Consider the following 23,364-nt stretch of genomic DNA (forward strand, 5'->3'; position numbering starts at 1 on the left):
CTCACAAAAAGTAAAGCGTAGATAAAATGTATCTGCGGGCAAAGGAAGTATATTAGCTTTTCTTCTCCCTTTCTTGCTGCGATTGAGATCAAATGGACACCAATCTTTGCCGCACTTGATCACGGTCCCTTACCTGCTCAGTTTTATCAAGGCCATGAAATTTGCAAGACTAGCAGGCATGGATTTTTCAGATGCTTCAAAAGAGGAAACAAGGAAGAAAGACAAACATTGAATGATTGATTGATTGATTAGTAACTATATATCAATTGTACTAGATACGTATATCTGTTGCATCATTTTTAAAAATAAGGGAAAGCACTTTAATGATCAGTTTCATTTATGATCAAAGCAGTTTCTCAGAGTGAAGATTTTCTGGATTAATTTATTTAATATAAGCCCTAGGCTCTGTGCTCTGCATTGGTGCATAAGACATGTTACTCACCCTCCAGGAGCTCAGAGTATAGCATGTAAGGTATGAAATGGTTTCCAGATTCAACCCGTAGTTTAAATTTCATCAGAGATATAAATTAACAGTGTAATCTATATATTCAAAAGCAACTTAGAATTTTCTCAGATCCATCCTGTTTGGATCTAAATCTGATATGGTGTGCCAGACCACAAATTGTGTCCCCGAATCACACCTTCAACAGCAAAAGATTGAAAAAGAATTTCAAAATCCAGATTGCTATGACCAAAGTTCATTTGTAAAGAAATGCAATTTGTTTTTCAGTCACTTGGTTTCACGTTAGGCAATGCATTTCTGGCTTAAAAGGACAATAAGCAAAACCTACATTATTTTTGTACTATGAAGTTACCACAGCACCTTTTTCTACTTTTTGAAAAAATGACTTAAAAAAAAAAAAGCCATTAACCACCACAGAACTTTGGAGGAAAGTCAGTGTTTAAAGATCACAGTGCAACCTTTACATGAATATATGAAGGCTTAAAGCTTTTTGTTTCTCTCCTGCTAGTACCTGGCTGGACTGGCCTCCTTGCTGCTAGAAAGGAAGTAAGCAGTTTATTTTGGAGGGGGATTAGCTCTTTATCCACTAAGGTCCCATTTAAGGCACAGAAAGATGCCGTGTAATTGGAGCTAGTTGTTCCTTATACGTATTCTTAGGTTAGATACATTTAAAACCAGACATGTATTATTCTACTTAAATAAACTCTGCTCTCCTGTACACAATATTTTGTCATTTGGTCTAAAGCATAATCCTATATACAGTATCACATTATAACCGATGCTAAATCATAGAATAAAGTTGAAATTAAATCAAAACATCTTACATCAATAACTTAACATCTTTCTCGTTATTAGATACCTCTCAAATGAAAGTATTAAGTGGAGTTTAATGCCCCTGCAGAAAGATTACATAGACCCTTGTCAACCATGTTTTGTAACGAGCGTTTTCCACTAAAGGTCTGATTAAGATGCATTATGTTTAACTTTAATCTTAATAAAATCCCTCAAGTAGCTAACCACATAGTTTTCACCATTGAAACTATAGCCATATATTAGATTATTAAATTTTACTCTTGGTATAATGGAATTGCCATCTTGGCATGATTAATCTGAATTGAAGTAGATTGTAATTGGAGCGCTGGTGCCAGGTAAAGGAAATGTATACTAATACGCTCAGCACAATAATTACTTTTATACCAAAATGAAATAAGTGACAGCTGTAGAATAATGTAATGAAAGGTATATGGTTTCCACATCTTAATGCACTTTACATGTTTAGCGCACTGAACCCTAGGAAAGGTCCTACATGTCACATTATTTTTTTACTGATTTTGAATTTAAAAAACATAATTTTGCATGGTCTTAATTCTTTCTTTTTTAAACCACATAGACTAGTTTCTAAATGTATGCGGCAACCTATAATTACTCTCCAAAGTATAATGAAAAAATGATATACTGTCAGCAAGTCCTTCCTTCCCCCCCACCAAAGAGACTCACATTGCTTAAATTAAATAGTAATGTTTAGAAACTGTGGCCGTCACTTCTGAGCTGCTCGGAGAAGCACGAGTCATGGTCTAGAACTATTATCTCTCACTTTGGCTCCAGCTAACAGACTTCTGCAATAAAAACAGTAAATATCATTTATTTCTCCTGATGTAAAACAAAAATACTATCACCAGCCTGTCTCATTAAACAATATAGGAAAACCAGTAGCTTAAAATCTTTAGCATATGGAGATACTGTCATTGAATATTAGATGGCTTGTGATAACGCCAAAATGAAAAAAATAATAATAATTGATTAGCACTCTGGCCAGATATGTTGGAAAGTAACCACTCTAAGGTATGTTTAGAAAAAAAACTCTGATTAAAAAGTAAACACTGGGGCGCCTGGGTGGCTCAGTTGGTTAAGCGACTGCCTTCGGCTTGGGTCATGATCCTGGAGTCCCGGGATCGAGTCCCGCATCGGGCTCCCTGCTCAACAGGGAGTCTGCTTCTCCCTCTCCCGCTCCCCCCCTTGTGCTCTTTCTCTTTCTCACTCTCTCTCTCAAATAAATAAAATAAAAAAAATAAAAAATAAAAAAAATAAAAAGTAAACACTGAACTTCCAAGAAATAACTAAAACTTTATAGAACAGAAGTGTGTACCGGTATGGTTGTTCCACTGAGCCAAATGCCATGCAGAAGATACACATGCAGATATCAGCCACATAGAATACCTGAAATAGGGTGCATGAGTGGCTTGGTTAAGCCGCTGACTTCGGCTCAGGTCATGATCCCAGGGTCCTGGGATCGAGTTCCGCATTGAGCTCCCTGCTCACTGGGGAGTCTGTCTTCTCCCTCTCCCTCTGCCCCTCCCCCCTGCTTGTCCGCGCTCTCTCTCTCTCTCTCACTCTCTAATAAATAATATCTTTAAATAATAAATAAAATCTTTTTAAAATCAAAATAAATATATATATACATAAATAAATATAAATAAAACCTATTAAAAAGAATACCTGAAATAAGTATCGCGATTAGGTCACGTTATGGTAATGCCCTTAATATATTGAATTCATTGTATAAAGCTGCAGCTTTGTTCAGAAATACTTTTAGACGTTGACTATTTTTTTTTTCTAGCAACAGACGGGTTTATTTATGATGTATTTGATTCATATGGTGCAAAGGTGGGAATATTGTGGTGAATATCTTTTCATAATATTAAAAAAGTATTTCCTAACCTTCTTGGGAGAGTCATAACCTCTAAATTGATTTTTCACTAGTGGCCGTGGTTTGTCTTGATCCAGGCACATGTTTGGTTTTTTGGTTTTTTTGTTTTTTTATGTTATGTTAATCACCATACATTACATCATTAGTTTTTGATGTAGTGTTCCGTGACTCATTGTTTGTGCATAACACCCAGTGCTCCATGCAGAATGTGCCCTCCTCAATACCCATCACCAGGCTAACCCCTCCCCCCACCCCCCTCCCCTCTAGAACCCTCAGTTTGTTTCTCAGAGTCCATAGTCTCTCATGGTTCGTCTCCCCCTCCGATTACCCCCCCTTCATTCTTCCCCTCCTACTCTCTTCTTCTTTTTTTTTTTTTTTAACATACAATGTATTATTTGTTTCAGAGGTACAGGTCTGTGATTCAACAGTCTTACACAATTCACAGCACTCACCATAGCACATACCCTCCCCAATGTCCATCACCCAGCCACCCCATCCCTCCCACCCCCCACCACTCCAGCAACCCTCAGTTTGTTTCCTGAGATTAAGAATTCCTCATATCAGTGAGATCATGTTTTCATCAGATTTTTCTGACAACCCGCAGCAAGAATATTTAAGCAAGGTATTTTTGTCTCTCCTCATTGAACAGGACAGTGTGAACAAGATCCAGCCCTGAACCAAGACTAAGTCATGTGGGGCTTTAGCCAGGAAAGTTGATGAAGCACAGACAATCTTATAAATAAATACAGTAAGGTGAACTTGCCTCTGAGGATGCTTCCTAAGGAGTCCATAGAAATCCATGCTACTCAATTAACACAGAAGGAATTATGGTTAGAGACGGACTTCTAAAAATAATAAGATTCTGGTTTGAGTTGCATTCTTGTGAGGCTAAGAGCCATGCCATTCCAGCACTAGAAAGGGGCAGATGGAATGAGGGAATTCTCTTTTGCTGTTATGTGAAGTACATCTTTTTAAATTTGCCTCCAGCTATGAAAGTATCATTTAGGATTCATCACTTATTTTTTTTAGATTTCATAAGTTATTATTTTTCTTTTATCATTTTCTTTTATTTTTTACAGTGTTATGTTAGTTTCAGGTATACAACATAGCGATTCAGCACTTCCATGCATCACCCGGTGCTCATCACCTTCATCCACATCACCTATTTCACCCATTCCTCCCACCCACCTCCCCACTGGTAACCAGCAGTTTGTTCTCTATAATTAAGAGTCTGTTTCTTGATTTGTCTAGGATTTAAATGTCAGATTGAGTTCAGCTGGTTGTTTCCACTGACAAATATATGGGGAATAGATTTCTAGGTGTTTTTTAAGCCCTCGGAATCTCACTCTTACTTGCTGAGGGATCAGAACTACAATGTGGTAGTATAATTGTCTTCATTAATCAGGTAGAAGCTAAATACATTACTGACTTGATTTCCCGTCTCCTATATCTAACTCACTTTGTGGAGTTATATGCAGAAACATGACAAGCATCTGAGGCCAAGTACACACAGCAGCCGCTTTGACAGCTTCATTTCTTGAACAAAAATGATTCTGTGGTGTCCTGTAGGACGTGGAAGGCAGCGCATCTGCTTTGCTGTACAGGAAGTTAATCAGCTGCCCTTCTAACGAACCTGATCCAACTTGGAATAGGAAGGCAATTGTTCACTTCCTTAACTCCTTCAGGCCACTAACAGGCCACTCAGTGCTCTGGAAGGTGTCATCTGTTAAGGGAGGCATAAGAAAAAGCTATGACCTAGATGCTCCAGATGCTCTTTTTAGACTTTCTGCCCTCTGAATCAAGTCATTCCAGAAAGAGGGAGGGAGGACTAATTGGGTACCTAAGGAAGCCAATTTCCTCCCGGATTTATTTCAGTTGCCAGGAGTTCTGCTTGGATGGCTCTGAGCAAGCAACAGGAAGCAGGTGATTACTTTGGACACTAGGTGACCAACACCACCATTTTAACCAGCCAACCCTCCTGCAGACATTGGCACGTCCCGGGTGCAGAGCCTTCACAGTGCCATCCTCTCAAGAGCAGGATTGGGTGGTCCTCTATGCCTTGATCTTGCCCTTAAAAAATCTTGGGTTATCTCATCGGATTTTCAGTTAACAGCTTTATTGCATGGTTAAGAAAACATTTTTGTGCTTCAACACAATAGTCAGGCCTTAAATGTATTGCCATAAATAACCTCGGTGTAAACCATTTTTAAAAAAAAGAAGAAGAAAAAGGAAAACAAGGAGGCCAAAGGCAGCGGTAATATCTGGATGCCAGATGGCATCAGCTTAGTGATGGGGCTGATTCAATAAGAAGTGAAGGGAAATTCCTGTCATGCATCTGTGTGAACAGAACCCACAAGGAATTAGATACAGAAAGAAAAGCCAATAAGAGTCACCATGGTGATCCTGGAGTCATTAAATGCCTTGTTTACCTTGTTGGAAATAGTATTTAAATATATAATATTTAAGCACATGTTTACATTAGTCCATATTTATATCCAGTAAAGTTGTCTGAGAATGTGGATGGCTTAACTCACCGGTTAAGAATGTGAATTCATATATTTTTTTAAAAAGTGGCTAGAAATGTTAATTGTGTGACATGTGTTTTTATATTTTCCCCCAAAGAATATTCAAGGAATCAAACATTAGTAATGGATCCAGATACTTTTGCTGTTTATATCCTCAATACAAGGTGCCTGAATTATTTTCTCTTCATGAATCTCAGGCCACAGAAAATAAAAGGAATATCTCATATATACATCTATTTCTTAAGAATCAAAAGTCATCTCATCTAAGATCAAGCAGTTTAAATACTATCTATAGATCATTAAACCGACATAAGGAATGTTCAAGCAAAATGGGGTTGAGCGTTAGAATTACAGGATGAAAAAAACCCAAAAGCATTCAGTTTTGAGAATTGGCACATCGCAGAGCTAAAGCCCTATACTGGCCAGACTGAATCAGCCCTTCCCCCACAATAGTCATGACCTCGCTCACTTTCAACTCCTTCCTGTCTTCCTTCCCATCTACCCAAATCATTCTCTTCCATCATATCCTCTGCAACAGCATGCTTAATAAAAGTTCTCTGACTGATTATGTATGTTAGATGACTGTGGAAAGTCCATAGACCTGCTAAATTGTTCACATCTCCTAATGAAAGAAGCTAAATTTGCTCATAAGTCACGTGCTCTGTGCCAAGCTTTGTGTCAGTTGCAAATACCGTAAAAATAAACCCAGTAGTCCTTGCCTTCAGGGAACCTTGAGTGCATTATCACGGGAATGATAGGATTGTGTCCAAAGTGCTGAATATTGGTCATTTATCCACAGATTGAACAAATGAGCTAGCTGTATTTTAAAAATGCAATTTGATGTTTCGGTATGCACAGCGTGATAGTGTTATGGATTTAAAAGAAGTATAGGAGAATTATTTACTGAATTCCCAAATTCTCTCCACCACCATACGTTCCTCTGAATTAAAATATTAGCATAGTTAAGCTAGGACGTGGTAATTCACAAATTTGAGCATAAATGAGAGAAGAATGCAATATACATGGAAAGAATTTGGGGGATGTTGATATGAACTGATGTTCAGCAGATTGTGATAGAACTTATTTGAATCTTTCACTCCAAAACCAGTACTTGAGGAAGGATTATTGGATGTTTCACATAGCCAATGACCAGGTATTTTGTATCCGTATATGTACTTCAGCGATCCTTACCTATATGTTGAGAACAGGCTGCAGAAACCATAGGTAATTTCCTAAAATATAAATTTTTTTTCGATACACCATGCTGCCAACTACGTGCGTTGGTGAGGGGTAAGTCTGTGTTTGTGTGCTCAGACAAGGACACAGCCCTGCTGGGATCAAAGTAAAAAGCAGTTTAGTTATTGATCAGACTTCCATGCAGGGCAGCAGCCTGCACCAGCTGTGGTGAAATGTGGGCTCTAGTGACAGATTAGCCTGGTGTTCATCTTGGATCCACCACGAGCAACAGGAGACCCTGGGCAAGTCACTTAACCTTTTGGCTGCAGTTTCCTCGTTTGCGAAATGAGCATAACAACAGTACCTACAACATAGGGTTATTACAAAGATTAAGTTCGTACCTATAAAGTACCCGGTATGCGGGAAGGTCTCTATACATGTTAACTGGGGTGATGATTGGACCTTTTCCAGCATCGTGCATCTTCCTAGAGAAACATTAAGGGAATAAAAACATATGATAATCACTTATATACATGTGGAGAAATTGAGGCAGATGTTGTATCTACTGGTATGTGAGAGAAAAGTACAATTCAACCCAAATTCAGCCAGTGGTGCCCGGACTAACACCACCACCTTGCCTCTCTTCTGTACTTCAGAGCCTTTTCCAGATTCACTTGTAAGCATCACACTTTGAATGGAGCCCACAGTTTATTCTAAAGGATGAAGCTTAGTTACCTTTATTTGAATAAAAAGGGACCTATAGGGAATTGCAAAAATTAATAAGGAAAGTTTAGAAAATGTTGGGGTAGAAAAGCATCCTCTCTCAACTCTGGGTTAAGTACAGTTGATCCCCATAGATTCCTCCCAACGCACACCGAGACAGAAAAATCAGTAACAAACTCAACAGAGCAGACAGAGCCATTTTTATGTAGTCATTAGAAAAGCCTTTATTGCAAACCAAGAAGTTCTAAATTTGTCAGCCCCTCCCAACATCTCCACTTATTGCTCATTCTGTAGCTACTTTGAGAAAGCTAAATCTGAACTATTGCTCAGCTGAGCCCCAGAGAATGACAAAGACAAATTAATGGGATCCGTGTGTGCCAAAATAAAGTATGGACCCTGTCGCCACCAATATATGTTAAGTCCATTAAGGTCATTTTTAATGAACTGATTTTTCATTGGAAAGCTTTGCCAAACTTGTTGAATTAAAGGAAAGAAACCTTTACAAAATTGCAAAATAAACCAATTTCACTCCATGGGAAGAAAAAAAAAAAAAACGGTTCATGGAAAGTATTCTGAGTTTACAATATTTTAGATTTTTATCAAAATCAGGGAAAATGATATGCATTAAAAACTCCATTCAGGTATTAAGTTGAGAACTACAAATGCACTAATAGCATTGTAAGCTATAATGGCATGTGAGTCCCTGGGATGTGGCTTTTTAAATAATCAGACTAGCCTCAAGGAAAAATCCAACTTGTAAATTATGTTCTGTGTGCATAGGTCTGAAAAGCAATAGGAGAGGAAGATGGTCTAAAACAACTCTCACAGCCTCATTTTTTATTTGCAAAGAGAGTTAATTTGGCTCCATTCATATCTGCTACATACAGTTAGTGGCCTATCTTTTCCTTTTTCTGTGCATATTGAGTTTTAAAGAGTAGACGAAAAAGAGGAGCTCTCCTTGGGTTCCCCTAATGTAGGAACAACTCCAAGATGCCGCAGAGCCTTCGCTGGGGTAGCTGCTTATATGATAAGACAATGTGAGATCAGAGTTATGTATAAATCACTGAAGGCAGCCTCTGGCTCACAGCTGCCCCCAAATCCTTTTCTTCTATAAAAGAGCATTTTTATTGAGATTAAATTGAAGTGTGATAGACACAGAATTTAAACTTGCCTCAAGCTACATGATAACCTAATATCCCATCAAGACAAAATGAGACCAGCACATACTACCTGAGTACAGCTATAAGAAAGATAAAATGGAGAAGCCCACTACTGAATTTTGGGGGCACAATAACTTTTTTTAAAAGACCAAAAGAAACTTCTACAACAGGAAAATTTTTTGTTTGCTCAGGCCAATACCTAGAACAGAGAGGTGTGATTCAATTTCTTTGAGTTCAAGACTATTGCCTCTTTAGCTTGCTTTCTATCTTTGGACCCAAGAACAAACTCAGTACCAACTTCTACCATTCTATGTATCTACTCATTTAAAAGTGTATATTTATTGAGTATCTATTATGTGAAGTTCTGCCTTCATAGAGGTTTGGTATAGTAAGGGAGATATCTCCCTTACTATACCAAATCAAGATTCACACTTGATTTTCAGAGGCTGACAACCGCTATGAGTAAATGAAGAGGGACTCTAAGAGAGTCTAACAGGAGCCCCAGCAAGCCTGGGGGGTTTCAGGAAGTCTTCTCTGAGAAGAAACTTGTCAACTGAGGCCTGGAGGATGAGTGGGAGTTATTCCAAGATGAGAGAAAGGAGAGTCATCCAGGGAGTGACCCACCTGCCAAACTCTTGAGGCGGGAAAGAATTACACACATTTAAGTAAGAAGAGGAAGACTAGTGTGGCTGGAGCCTAGTGACCAGGGGGAGAAGAACAGGAAATGAAGAAGGAGAAGGGTATAATGTAACCTTTGTAAGTAGTTTGGCTTTGCTTCTGGGTATACTGAGAAACAGTTAAAAGCTTTACATTTTAAGATCCCCTCTGGCTACAGCAAGAAGAATGGCTTGGTAAGGTCTAAGAGAGAAAGAAAACAGACCGATGGCTGTTGGGGTGGTCCCGCAGAGAGGTAGTAGCTTCAGTGGCCGTCTGACAGCCAGTATGGTGACGTGGTAAAGAGCATGGATTCTGGAGTTGACTGCCATGGTTTGAATCATGATTCTGCCATTTTTTTTTTTAACAGTATGGCATTAGAAATCTCTGTGCCCCGATTTTATCATCTAAAAATTGGGACGAAAATAGTACTGTTAAAACATAATTTTCAAAAAGGTAAAATCGTGATCCATGTAAATATAAAATGAGCACATGTCAACATTTTTATTTAACTCCTAAATCATTAAGGGAACAAGTGAGATGTTAAAACTTGTTCAGATTAGAATTGGATTTAGAAGAGTATGTATTTTCTACCAGACAAAAATCCTTTGCATTGACATGAACAGAAAAAAAATTTCCATCACTATGGACTGGAAACATTTGTGTCATCACAGCCCTCTACAAGGAAACTTCTGTCTAGCCAAAGACAAACAAAGACTCACACCTCCGTAGAATTAGACAACCTCCCACCCCAAAAGTCTACTAGGCAATGTCAGCATTCCGTTGAAAGGATCTCTTTTACACATTTCACAACATTTCTGACAGCATCCATCTCCTAACAATGTTAGGAGTTACGTAATGAGTTAATACGTAGAAAGGGCTTAAGGCACATCAGTAAACATTAGCTATTATTATTGTTGTTGTTATATCAAGGTGGTGGTAGTGGAGATGGAGAAAAGTAAATAAATTTCAGATACATTTTTGAGGGAGGACTGATAGAATTGGGGAACCATTTGGAAGCAAGGAGTTGGGAAAAATGAGGGGTCAAGAATAACTCCTAAATGTGTACTCTAGCAATTGGATGGCCAGTAGAATCATTTGTTGTGATGGAGAAGACTGGAAGAGGAATAAGACACTGAGGAGGGAAATCAAGAGTTCCATTTTGGGCATTTCTGGTTGGAGATGCCTTTGTTTTTTTGTTTTGTTTTGTTTTTTGTTTTTTTAAAGATTTTATTTATTTATTAGAGAGAGAGAGAGAAAGCACAAGCAGGGGGAGTGGCAGGCAGAGGGAGAAGCAGGCTCCCCACTGAGCAAGGAGCCTGATACAGGACTTGATCCCAGGACCCTGGGGTCATGACCTGAGCCAAAGGCAGACGCTTAACCGATTGAGCCACCCAGGTGCCCTGGAGATGCCTTTGAAATATCAAAGTAAAAGTGGTCAGTCAGGAGAGAGAGCGATGTACAGTGGTTAAGAGCATGAAACCTACCAGCTGTGTGAAAGACTTCAATTTCCTCATCCATACATTAATTATTAAATGGGGGTAATAATAGTTCTTATCTGGTTGTCATTAGGATTTAACAGCTTTTATTTATAAAGCACTTAAAGTAGTGCCTGGCACATAAGCACTGGATAAGTTTTTGATAAATAAATTATGTTAAATTAATGTTTATTCCTTTCAAAGAGTAAAATGGCTCCCAAGCCCAAAACTTACAAAAAAAAAAAAAAAAAAAGAGAGTTGGGTATAAAGCTCAGGGAAAAAAAAGGTCCAGACTAGAGATTACATACTTCGAAGTTGCCCACACATTGGTGGTGTATGAAACCAAGAATCACTGAACACATCAGAAGATAGCACCAAACAGAGCTCCAAGGCACTGCAACGTTTAGAGTTCAAGGAAAGAAGAAAGACCTAGAAAAGGAGACAGAGAAGGAATCGACCAGAAAAGAAAAGAAAGCCAAGAGTTTGCTGTCGTGTAAGTCAAAAGGATAAAATAATTCAAGAAAAAAGGCATGGTCAGCTGTGTTGGATGCCACTGGGAACAAGATAGTTGAGGGTGTATTTGTTGGGAAGAACAGACACTATAGGGCCAGGATCCTCAGAATCTGATTATTACCTGTCTTTCTGCTGGCTTTTCTCTTACGATTAAAGAAGAACAAACTCCTAGACAGTCCACAAGATCCTTCCTTTTAGTAAGACTCTTTCTCCTACTTTGTCGGGAACCGTATCGAGAAAGATAGGTCAGAACTGCAAGATGAGTGTAACAGAGTCCTCAAGTATGAGGCTGTGGGCCTTGACAGAGCCCCTTAATCTCTGACTCATTGGAACTCAGAGAACTCTGATACCCCGCAGCATTTCCTTCTAGTATAAAGTCTCTTTGAAAGGAGAATGCGCCCTTTAATGCGGCCAGGCTTTCTTCTCCCACTTCTAGCACGGAGCGTTTCTGCAAGAAAGTCATAGAGGCATTTTTGCAGAGGCCAGCTGCCTCTCAAAGAACTCAAAAGGGCATCATTATCATGAGAAAATGAAGTCTGCTTCTTGGAAAAGGCCACTATATATAGCTCTCCCAGTACTGCCTTAGTCTGTTTGGAATTGTGTCCTTCCTTCATATTTCTTTCTTTCTTTCTTTGTTACTGGTCAGCAGCATCAGACGGGGCGGTGACTGAATTTTTTTCTCAAATAGATATATTGGTGGTTGATTCAAAATCCTCATTGTGTTATTTTAATTTCTGGAATCGGTCTATGCTTGGTTATACTACTGAATCACTTTACATTGATGAAAGACTCTCACAACCCACGTGTGATACTTAAGGATTGGAGGAACCAATGAAAAAAAAAAAAGTGGTGCTATCAGATGTTTTGTGGAGTGATGTCCCCGACACCTTTGAAAAATTGTGCTTGGAGACTTTAATATGAGTTGCGTAACTAGCATGAATTACTTGCAGTTCCAGAGAGTTGTAAGTGAACAACAGCAGTTGAGAAATATTTTCATAATTCCATATTCAGGTCAAGTATCCTTGACTAAAGATTTTTCACAATAAGTTAGATTGTTATTTATTTGGAATGATTTAGGTGTGGTTCTGAGTGAATGGAGAGGCCCATTTTGGGTAAGTGTTCTCCCAAACCTTTAGTGCCCTAGCTATATTTTTAGAGAATCATTTAAAGGTTGTCTTGGTGTTAAGGGTTTTACAATTAATTCTAAAATCCCTAAAGTGATTCAATTAAAGAGTCGCCCTTCCTTTGTAGTGTTCCAAGGGTTTTTGTTTATTGACTTATTTTGGAGGGTTTTGAAAAAATCTTTTACTTTATTGTGAGACACTAAATAACTAAAGTTTACATGAGGTCTTTGATCTCATGTAAAATTGAGACAGATGAAAGAAGGTGTCTCCTGTTCCATTTTCCAAGTTTCTGTCCCACCCAACAGCAATTTCTTTTGCTCAGGTTTCTAAATTCCTCTTCAGTTCAGATGCCAAAATGCCTAGCTTTGGTTTAGGAAACCACCTTCTCCTAAAGATTTTACTCCATTAATGTTTCAAGGTTCCTCAGAACCAGGAGGAGAACCAACTTTTCAAACTAAAGAAAAAGAACAGAGAAAAGAAGATTGCATTCAAAATAGAGGAGTCAATGTAGAAAAACAGCATCATTACCAATAAAGTATGGTGACTTTTTTGCCCCCAAATGATATATTTATGTAAAAGACTCTCTGGTTAATGTGGGGTGGAATTACTTATACAGTATTTTTATTTTTCTAATATACTATTTTCCAGATCCTTCTGTGGCCACTAGTTGAATGATAAAATTTTAGAAGGGGAAAAGCCATGATTCTCCTGCATTTCTAAAATGAACATCTGTCCAAGATTTTGTCTACCTCATTAATTAATGAGAGTATCAGGAAGATGTTCCGACCAATTCAAAGGAAATTTCAAAGAACCATACATACTTAGGCAAATAAGATGCTGGAATGGATTTACAAGTAGATGTAAAATGGGTCTGTCCACAGGACAGCAATTGCATTCCACTAGATACAATTAATCTGCATTTCTGTGGGCAAAGTGGTAAAATAGCTCACAGTCAATGCACGATTGCAGTAACTAGGAAGGAGGCACTTGACAGGGCGCCCACTAACCTCCTAGGTGCATCTTAAAGCCTTTTATCATTTCCCCTCCACTATTCAGTTCATTCCCTCCTCTCTCCTCACCCTGAGATCCTGCCACCACTCTCATACCCAAGCATACACCAAAAAAAAGAGGGCAAAGAAATCCACAAAACCTATCTGACATCTAGCTGAAATTTAATAAGATCGAAAACTAAATCAAAATTAAGAATTTGGAGCCCTGGGTGTTATATGAAAACAATGAATCATGGATCACTACATCAAAAATTACTGATGTATGGTGACTAACATAACAAAATAAAATTTAAAAAAGTTTTTTTAAAGATTTTATTTATTTATTTGAGAGAGAGAGCGAGCAGCACAAGAGGGAGGATGTTCAGAGGGAGAAGCAGACCCCCCACTGAGTGGAGAGCCCAATATGGGGCTCGATCCTGGGTTCTGGGATTGTGACCTGAGCCAAAGGCTGACGCTTAACTGAGCCACCCAGGTGCCCCTAAGTATTTCTCATGTGATTACCTGCAAGTTTTAGTTTGCGTTTTAAAACTAGAGACTGAGGTGAGGCTGGTAAGAGCATTACAATAACACCCCTATAAAGTTATTCTTTTGAATAATCCCAATGATTTTTTAAATGAACAAACATGTATATGAGAAAGGAGAGGAAAATAAGAGTAGAAAAGATAAAGCTAAAAATCTTAGGGGAGGCTGGCTGGCTCAGTCAGGAGAGCACGTGACTCTTGATCTCGGGGTTGTGAGTTCAAGCCCCACATTGGGCATGGAGCCTACTTAAAAGAAAACAAAAAACAACTTAGTTATAGACCATGTGTACCTAAAACTGGAGCCAAACTCTGGCTAAGATCTGCAGTGACACGAGATTAATTAACCAAGAGTGAATGGTTTCTGTTTAGCACTATATTAATAAAGTGATTGTTCTTATTATTTTGGTCTGTGCTTCTGACTTCATAATAGCCACATATAAACTAAACCACGTTGGGATTTTACAAGTGAATTTGATTATCACTGTTTTCTGTTTCATAAAAGGGACTATGGTAATAACTCCAATGAAAGGATAAGCTTTTTGCTCATGAAATAAACAATTAAGCTTGCAAATTGAAGACCAGACAGAAGCATAAATCATCTATTTGCCAGGTTTCTTTTTTAATTTCCTGGAGATGGGAAGACTACATGCAGAAATGCTATCGGTCTTCTCTGAAGTTCGAGCCCTTCTCTGAAAGAACTCACTTATCCAGTCATTCTGCATTCATCCCCCAACAGTGCTAACAAAAAGAACTTTAAAAGTACCCAAATTAAACTTCAATAGTAGGAGCTTTTCACTGAAACATTTGTACATCAAAATGATGTTTAAAAAAAAAAACCTACTGACTCCATTTTAAAGGTCCCACTTTAAGGATTCTAGCTCAGCAAGTACTAGTCAAACCGAGACTCCTAAGCCTTACACTGAGACGTCCTAGCTCAGTTGCCTGCCCTCTAACTGACCTTGCTTCTTCCCACTTGTGGCCAGAAAGCTCAAGATAGTAAACACAGAGTTGGGAGATCTAGGGATATGGGGGAAAGTTTCGTATGAAAAACAATTATTATTCACTTGGCCATTTGCTCTAATAGATATTTTTCTTTTGAAATAGGATCTCCTGCCTTCAACAAGAGAGAATATATTATATCATACAGTATATGCACTAGAGAAATTAAGATGACTGCCAAAAGACAGCATTGCTTAAAAGCCAAATCATTTTTAATTGGTGTGAACTTGATGAAGACCTGAGGATAGTGGATTGGGAGATAAGCCAGAAAGGCTATTTGACATTTGATAAGACTTTCACTTGGGAGACCTAAAATTGATGTTTATTGTTTTTGCTATTAACCCTAAAGGTCCAGATAATAAAAAATAGACAAACGCACGTGTGTGTGCCCACACACACACTTATTTTCACTGAAATGCTGCTTCAGAGTAAACAAGAATCAAGCATTGCAGTGAGTTCATGAGGCTCCAGTAATGTGCCCTTTCTACTTTGTGTGCTTTTGATATATCTTCCTGGTCCTGGAATGAGACCAAATGCAAAGTGATTGACATGCTAGGCAAGGAGAGCTGAGGGTTTGGTTTGTGGATCATTTATATTCTAGATTTTCATCTGGGCCTCACTTTGGAAGATAAAACATACATCAATTTAACTGCTTGCCACTCTTAGAAACTTATATATATGGAAAAGATGGGAACTAAGACTTAAAATGAGTTTGAAGATCATTTATGAATCTTGGTGTGTTTGGTATCTCCACTCAAGGTCCTATAGCAGGAGTTGGGAAACTACAGCTGACAGGCCAGATTCAGACCTTTCTACTACCACCCTCCCTCTAGTTTTTATAAATAAAGTTTTATTGGCACACAGCCACACCCATTTGCTGACATATTGTCTATGACTGTGTTCACAGCATGTTGGCAGAGTTGAATTGTTGCAACAACAAAGACCCACAAACAGGGCCCACAAACTCTAAAATATTTTCTATCTGGCCCTTTACCCAAAAAGCTAGCTGATCCTTGCTGTCTTGTAATGGTCTCTGAAGATGGCTGTTAGAGGTGACAGAACAATAATTCTTCCAGCATAGGAAAAGCTAATAGGGTGTGGTGCTTTTTGAGATCCTGTCAGTTTTTTATTTGAAAATAAAATTCACCACATTATTAAATAAGAAACGTTATTCACACACTATTGTCAAGGTTGGCGGACCTTTCATTTGCTTTTGGGTTTTTCTTACATACAAAATCATTTAGTTTGCATTTTCCTTTATGTCTACACCTGGGTTGTAACACTCGGTGTTTGTGTATTTGTCGTAATTCTTGTTCCAGGAGCCAGACAGATATATGTGAATGTGTAAATAAGAGGGTTACAATTAGTTTGATTGCAGAGTCGGGTTTTATTTTTATAAAAAGCTCCTACAGGTAGCATTATTTAATGAGAAGTAGACGTTTTAATTTTTTAGGGTACTGTTCTCCCCCCATGTTCTCTGGGTGCCGGAAGATAGATCAAGCATTAAAGACAAAAGAGGGAAGTAACATTGTGATGAGAACTTCTTGGGAATAATTCTGGATGGCTCTTCCTCCCTCATCCACCTTCCTGACAGGGTTGTATGTGACCTTCATTCTCTCCTAGGGGATGGCTCTTCATGGCTCAGACAGCATGAGCTGTTGGGGGTCGGGGGAGTCTGGCTGTCCTGGCCAGCTCCACGCACAGCCCCGGCTCAGGCCCAGGAAACATCTTTGTTATGATCCTTCCAATTTGAAAATTTGGATTGGTTTCCTGCTAGAATTTCTATTTCCTTAAACTAGATCTGAACCATTTGCACTTGCTAGGATTTAATGCTATAATCTTCTTATCAGTTCTTTCGTTTTCTGCCAAAGTCAAGGTTAGGGGACCAGGTTTGCATGCCTCCACAGCACGACTCTCTGAGAAAGCCGTAGGATCGTGGAAAAATAAAAACTTCTTATTCCAAAGTTCTTTTTCCAGATTATTATACTAACTTTTTGAAAATGTTAGTGGTTCCCTCTGGGCTTTTTTCCCTAGGTCCCTCTCAAGGTCATTGCAGTCATGGCCGTTGTTGATTGGTGGGAGGGAAAGTCTTTTTTTGGAATTTGCATATTGTCCTACATTATAGAGAAACTCAGAGAAAAACCAAATTCTCATTAGTGTGGCTTCTCTCAGGGGGTGGGGGAGAGGGGGCTGTTGAACAAACTTGTACGAATGCAGAATCTCTCGTTTACTGTGACACATCTGTGGATTTAAATTTGTAGCATGGCTTTTCTCTATGATATAAAAAGAATTGTAGTCCAGACTAATTCAAAGAATGTGTGAGGAACAAGACTTCACTCCATTCTTGGAACCTTACAAAAAAGAACCCCTTTCTATATATAAATAAATCTTGGGAAGCACATTGAGCCGAAAAGCAAAAGAAAGTTACAGAATATGAGAGCCAGACCAAAAAAAAAAAAAAAAAAACACTCCTTAAATATCTCCAAGGGCTTATTTTGTGATAGTTTTTAGGATCAGTATTAGTCTGCTATAAGAATAACCAGCGTCTTGCAGAAGGCACAAGTGCTGGGATTTAAAGAGAGCGAGAAGAAACCACTGATTCCCTGCTCTGAAGAGCTAGCACTGTGGGTGCAAGGCTGGGAGAAAGCAGGTGGTCTGTCGCTGGAATGTGGCTTCCAGCTGGGAGTTCATATGACACCAAAAAACCAACCCAGAAACCGTGGCAAATGAGCTCATGAACTAAACTGAAGCACCCATCGCAGGACAGGGTGGCAGAGCCCTGAGCGCATCCCAGGACAGCACTGGGCCATGGCGACAGGTGGGATGCCGCCCTCCGCAGCCCCCACGGTCTCATGCCTGGGGCTCCTCATCCTGTCCTCTTGTTTGCTTGCTGACTGCAGGTTCATCCCCGAAGCCTGGTCGGCCTGCACGGTTACCTGTGGTGTGGGGACCCAGGTACGAATGGTGAGGTGCCAGGTGCTCCTGTCTTTCTCTCAGTCCGTGGCTGACCTGCCTGTTGACGAATGTGAAGGGCCCAAGCCAGCATCCCAGCGTGCCTGTTATGCAGGACCATGCCACGGGGAAGTGCCTGCGTTGAACCCAGAAGAGACAGATGGCCTCTTGGGTGGCCTGCAGGATTTTGACGAGCTCTATGACTGGGAATATGAGGGCTTCACCAAGTGCTCCGAGTCATGTGGAGGAGGTAAGAAGGGGAACTCTGGCCCAGAGCCCCACCGTCTTCTTGTCCTTTTTCTTTATCCTCTCTCCCTGCAGGAGACTGTGTCACGTGACGGCCGCTAGTCCAGGAATGATAAGCAGGGGGAGGGCGGGAGGAAGCCCTTCTAAATGTAAAGCATACTGGATGAAACACAGATGTATTTCTCCTTGGGCTTGAGTAGCGCCCAGCCTGTCAGCTCCAAGTGGCCAGCACAGCTCATGCTTTGACTTTCAGTTGTCATCCTGATGTTTTGCAATATATCCCAGTGTATCTGATTTAGAAACACGGTTGACGCTGACCTGGCAAGGCTCTCAACATTCAGTTTTATTTATCTATGTCCTCGCTTCAGCGCATGTGGTATGGACCAAGGCCCAAGAGGACAAAACATTCTCCTCTTCCCCAGAATAGGTTAGAGTCCCCCTGATTTACTCAGCTGATTTCCTGAAGCAGTATCTCTTTATAAAGGGCAAAGGGTATAAAAAGGGCAATTAACACCGTGGTTACCTGGAACCAGAAAGGACTTTAAAGTCTGACCCCACCGCCATTTTACAGATGAGAAAACAAAGATGCAAAGAAGCTGAGTGACTTGAAATCACACAGCTAGTGAGTGACAGCTGGGATGAGGCTTGCTATTGATCTATTTCTCTATCTAGAGTCTTTCCAGCACATCACACTTCTCTAAGCATTAGAGAATTCCTGACGCTTGCCCCTTACGGATATTAATGTTAAATGTGTCCACGTGTATTAACCTGGTTCTTTAGGGATATTCCACAATGGTAACAACAGATTCAGCCATTACTTCAGGTGTTATAATGGGATTTGGGGGGCAGGGGGAGAGGAAGGCATTTAAGTCAACAATGAATTCTTCAAGATTACGATCTCTCTCACACTATAGAAAATACATCGGATTCATAATGCCACAGCCTCCCACGTCTGCTCCCAAGAGAGATTCTGATAGGTGAGGAAATGCTGGCTAATTTCCTGCCAGCGCCCTCTCCCTGGCTATCAGTAAACCCCTTTTGGCACATTAAGGTTCTGCATTGCCAGTGAAGTTTCTCAGCCAGTATAAAAAAAAATATTTTCCAAAACTCTTTTCTAAACCATGACATTTTGGAAACTTTTAAAAAGGCGTCTTTGGTCATTATTGAGAATGTACGAGTACATGTGCCCAAAATGTTCACATACAGCTGAAAAGGAATGAATAGGGGAACACGTACATAGGAGCAAAGAATCCGTTTTCTCCATCAGATCTTTTAGCGAGCATTTAATAGTTTTGACCTTGAGGTTCTTGTTTGTTTCTGCATCTTCCAGTTTCAAACCGTGAAATTCTTAAGTGTTTTAATGGAGGGCCCTGTTATTTTTAAAACTGAAAATTTTCCATCTGATTCTGGAAGAGTTTCCTGGAACTCGGCTAATCTCTGTTCTAAAGGGGTGCTCCACACATACTGAGGAGATCTTTTCTTCCGTGCTGACGAGGGAAGAAGTTTAAAATAAGTTTCGGTGATCTCTGAGCCCGGGCAGGAGCTGAGAAATCCAGTGGAAAGACCACAGCCAATTGCCACAGTGGCCTCTTTTCCAATATAATGAGTGACTCAAGAGTTCAGGTGGTGTGGGTTTATCCCCAATTTCCATGATCACCTGAATGGAACGATCATTATCTCTAGTCTAAAATCATGTGCTTCGGGGAAAAAAAAAAAAAAGCTTGTGGTCTCTCACTTATGATTCTCAGTTACAAGTCAAGCCTGGAACTGTATGATCAGATGGAAAAACTAGACACAGCCATGGAATAATCAATAACCAGATACCTTTATCTCTAAAGAGTCTAACCATTCTGCTGATCAACCAGGGGTATAAAACTCAAAGTGTAGAGAGCCTGTGGAATGTTTTTAATTTCAAATGTTTTTAGAAGATAACTGATTGGGAAATAAGATTTGGATGTTTGATATACAATTGATCTCTGCCTGTAGGAACTGAGCGTCTTTGTATAACATAAATTGTACATCCTTTACATCCAAGGCAGGGTAAAGTTACTGAAATGTCTTATGTCTTTAACTGTCAACAACTGTGCACACTTACCTACACTTAGGTAACTGTGCCAAGGTAATATATTTACACCTAAAATGTTAGAGTTGAAAATTCCAAAGTGGTGAAAATATGCTTGGGTTATATGGTCCATATGATATCCATATGCACTAAAAAATCATTTCACTCTATGGGACATGTACGTTTTGAAGTCAGTGTTTGGCAGTAACATTGTATTATCAACTTTGATCTTTTCACCAAAATATAACCCACACTGTTATATATATATTTTAATCATTCTTGCTGAAACCAACCAAAAACATGGAGGATTAACAGATTTTAAATCAATTTTGGGTCGTAAGGCTGGTCGGGCTAATTTCATTGTCTTCCCTATCTCAAGAGCAGAAACTGGATAGACACAGAAGTAACCTTTCACCTAGCAGAGGTAGCAACCAGAAGGAACTAGTTAGTAATTTAGGCTAGAGTTGGTGGCTGTTTCCCCAAGCTGTCATCAAATATCATGTAACAATTATGCTATTCTGGCAGATATAAACACTGAAAATCCCATTTTCTCAAAGATTGAGCCTAACCTGCTCAGATATGTGTCCCACGTCCCACTATCATCTCCTTGTTATATTTGAATTTCCCGTATGTGAGCTCATAGGTGTGGTCAAGGAGAGTGGCTTTGAACCTGAACAGCTTTATTATGTTGAACTCCTAGATGGTAAAATCAACATTAAAATAGAGCTGAGGGAAAACTTGAAATTTACTTTGGCAAGAATGAAAGGGGAAGTCTTTACCTGCCACTCCCCTTCCTTATGAGTCCTCTCTCCTTTGCTTCTGTCAAGAAAGGAAAACTTGGTGCACCTGGGTGGCTCATTCGGTTAAGCATCTGCCTTCGGCTCAGATCATGATCCCAGGGTCCTGGGATCGAGCCCCACGCCAGGCTCCCTGCTCAGCAGAGACCTTGCTTCTCCCTCTCCCTCTGCTGCTCCCCCTGCTTGTGCTCTCTCTCTCTCTCTGTCAAATAAATAAATTAAAAAAAAAAAATCATTAAAAAAAAGAAAGGAAAACTCAAAATCGTGAAGTCCTGTACTTAAACGTGTTCTGTGTTGGTTTAAAATGTCCTTCTAAGTGCATATACTAGCCTTCTTGGAAAGGGCACACACTGGATGAGCTAACTTCTCACATCCTGGCCCCGCTCTGCTGGGCCAAGTATGCTGTGACCTCACAGGTGAGGTCTTCACATGCCCTCCCTCCTGAAACTTCCCACACTCCCCAGCTCCCTCCCTCCACACGCCTTCCCCCAGGCATCCCTCTTCCATCTCCCCTGGCCTAAACAGCACTATGCTTAGAATGCCCTGCCCTTGAGGCATTTTGTTCATCATGCCCCAAAAATGTATTGTGTGTTGACCACAGGGCTGGTCCCAGATACTCCTTAATTATGACAGAGCTCTGTCCTGAGTTTACCTCAGCACCCCAGGCCCCACCTAAGAATGCCTAGGCAACCGGCCCCTATGGCAGTGGCCATTTAACACGGTGTCAGAAGCCTAGTATTAATATGTTAGGGTCAAATTTAGTAACTCTGGAATGCTGCTTAATCTTGGCACTTAACCACCTTGGAGGTGATTTTTCTCTTGAGCTGGGATTTATTGGTTTGGGGTAATATAAATTTGTGTCCCATGTATCTAAGAGAGGACTATACTGACATCCTTCTAGAAACTTTAGCCCTTGCGACACTTGTTCTTTACAGTCTTAGAAGGACCTAAGTTCTATGAGCAAGGGATTCACAAAGTAGAAACAGAGCACCTCCTTCACACATGCCCACACCTGAAGCACTTTCAAGTAGGGCAGGTAACAAGACCTATGATCACTTCCAGCTGACGTCGTCGACTCAATTTCATAGTGTTCAGTAGCTGAAAAAATATATATATACTTTATTTTAGAGCAACATTTACAATCTCTTGAATATTACCAGGTAGGCAAATGAATCAAAAACTTAATTTCTAATATAACCACAGCTCTAGATTCTGTATGGAAGAGTTCGCTTCATCCCGCACTTTGTCGTCATTACCTTAATAATGCCAGACTATTCCAGAGGGAAGTGTCAATGATGATTTCAACAATTTCTTGTAAAATGTTTTCCTATATCATCATACCATAAATTTCAAATGGCTCATCCCAGCTGCAACCAAGAGAGAAACACCCTGTTACCAGCATTACAGAATACAACGGGGTAGCTTGAATGTCTAGTATAAATCGCAAATGCTCCACCTTGAACTGGCCATGATATATTTAAATTTCAAAGCTCATAAAAAGGTTAGAAAAAAGAAAATTTACATCCATGGCCTCAAGGTAAATACTGTGACCGATTTTTTTTTTTAAAGATTTTATTTATTTATTTGAGAGAGAGAGAATGAGAGAGAGAGAACACATGAGAGGGGATAGGGTCAGAGGACGAAGCAGACTCCCTGCCAAGCAGGGAGCCCGATGCGGGACTCGATCCAGGGACTCGATCCAGGGACTCGATCCAGGGACTCCGGGATCATGACCTAAGCCGAAGGCAGTCGCTTAACCAACTGAGCCACCCAGGCGCCCCCGATTTTTTTTTTTTAATGTTTGATTCATCAGACTTCTGGGAAGAAATAAAGGTGATTGAGATTCTGGCTTTAAAATGTCACTTTTTAGGGTGCCTGGGTGGCTCAGTCAGTGAAGCGTCTGCCTTTGGCTCCAGTCATGATCCCAGGGTCCTGGGATTGAGTCCCCACTTGGGCTCCCTGCTCCACAGGGAGCCTGCTTCTCCCTCTGCCTCTGCCTCTCTCTCTGTCTCTCATGAATAAATAAAATATTTATAATGTCACTTTTGAAATGGTGGTCTTGCTTAGTGACCTCAGTCAGTGTCACATCACCTTACAAAGCATTAGGCTGTCGACTGGAGTGATAACTCCTTGGAGAAACATGGAGTAGATGGGAGGAGGAAAGCAGCAGGGTTAAGAGCGGAGCAGTTGTACTATATTAGGTACTAATTGATAAACCAAGACAGAAATAAGAACAAGAGAATGTATATTTATT

General features: G+C 39.9%; 1 protein-coding gene across 2 annotated transcripts in view; it reads left to right on the top strand.

The window, feature by feature from the left end:
- Positions 1-23,364, top strand: part of ADAMTSL1 (ADAMTS like 1) — a 939,419-nt gene that overhangs the window by 735,077 nt on the left and 180,978 nt on the right. For both annotated transcript variants that reach the window (XM_064579938.1, XM_064579939.1), the window contains one exon: positions 17,954-18,255. In XM_064579938.1, the coding sequence (XP_064436008.1) occupies positions 17,954-18,255 (302 nt within the window). The remainder of the gene's footprint in view (positions 1-17,953; positions 18,256-23,364) is intronic.

Source organism: Mirounga angustirostris, unplaced genomic scaffold (genome assembly GCF_029215605.1).
Source record: "Mirounga angustirostris isolate CCGP_5_RB_7025 unplaced genomic scaffold, mMirAng1.0.hap1 SCAF_15, whole genome shotgun sequence".
Taxonomy (NCBI): domain Eukaryota; kingdom Metazoa; phylum Chordata; class Mammalia; order Carnivora; family Phocidae; genus Mirounga; species Mirounga angustirostris.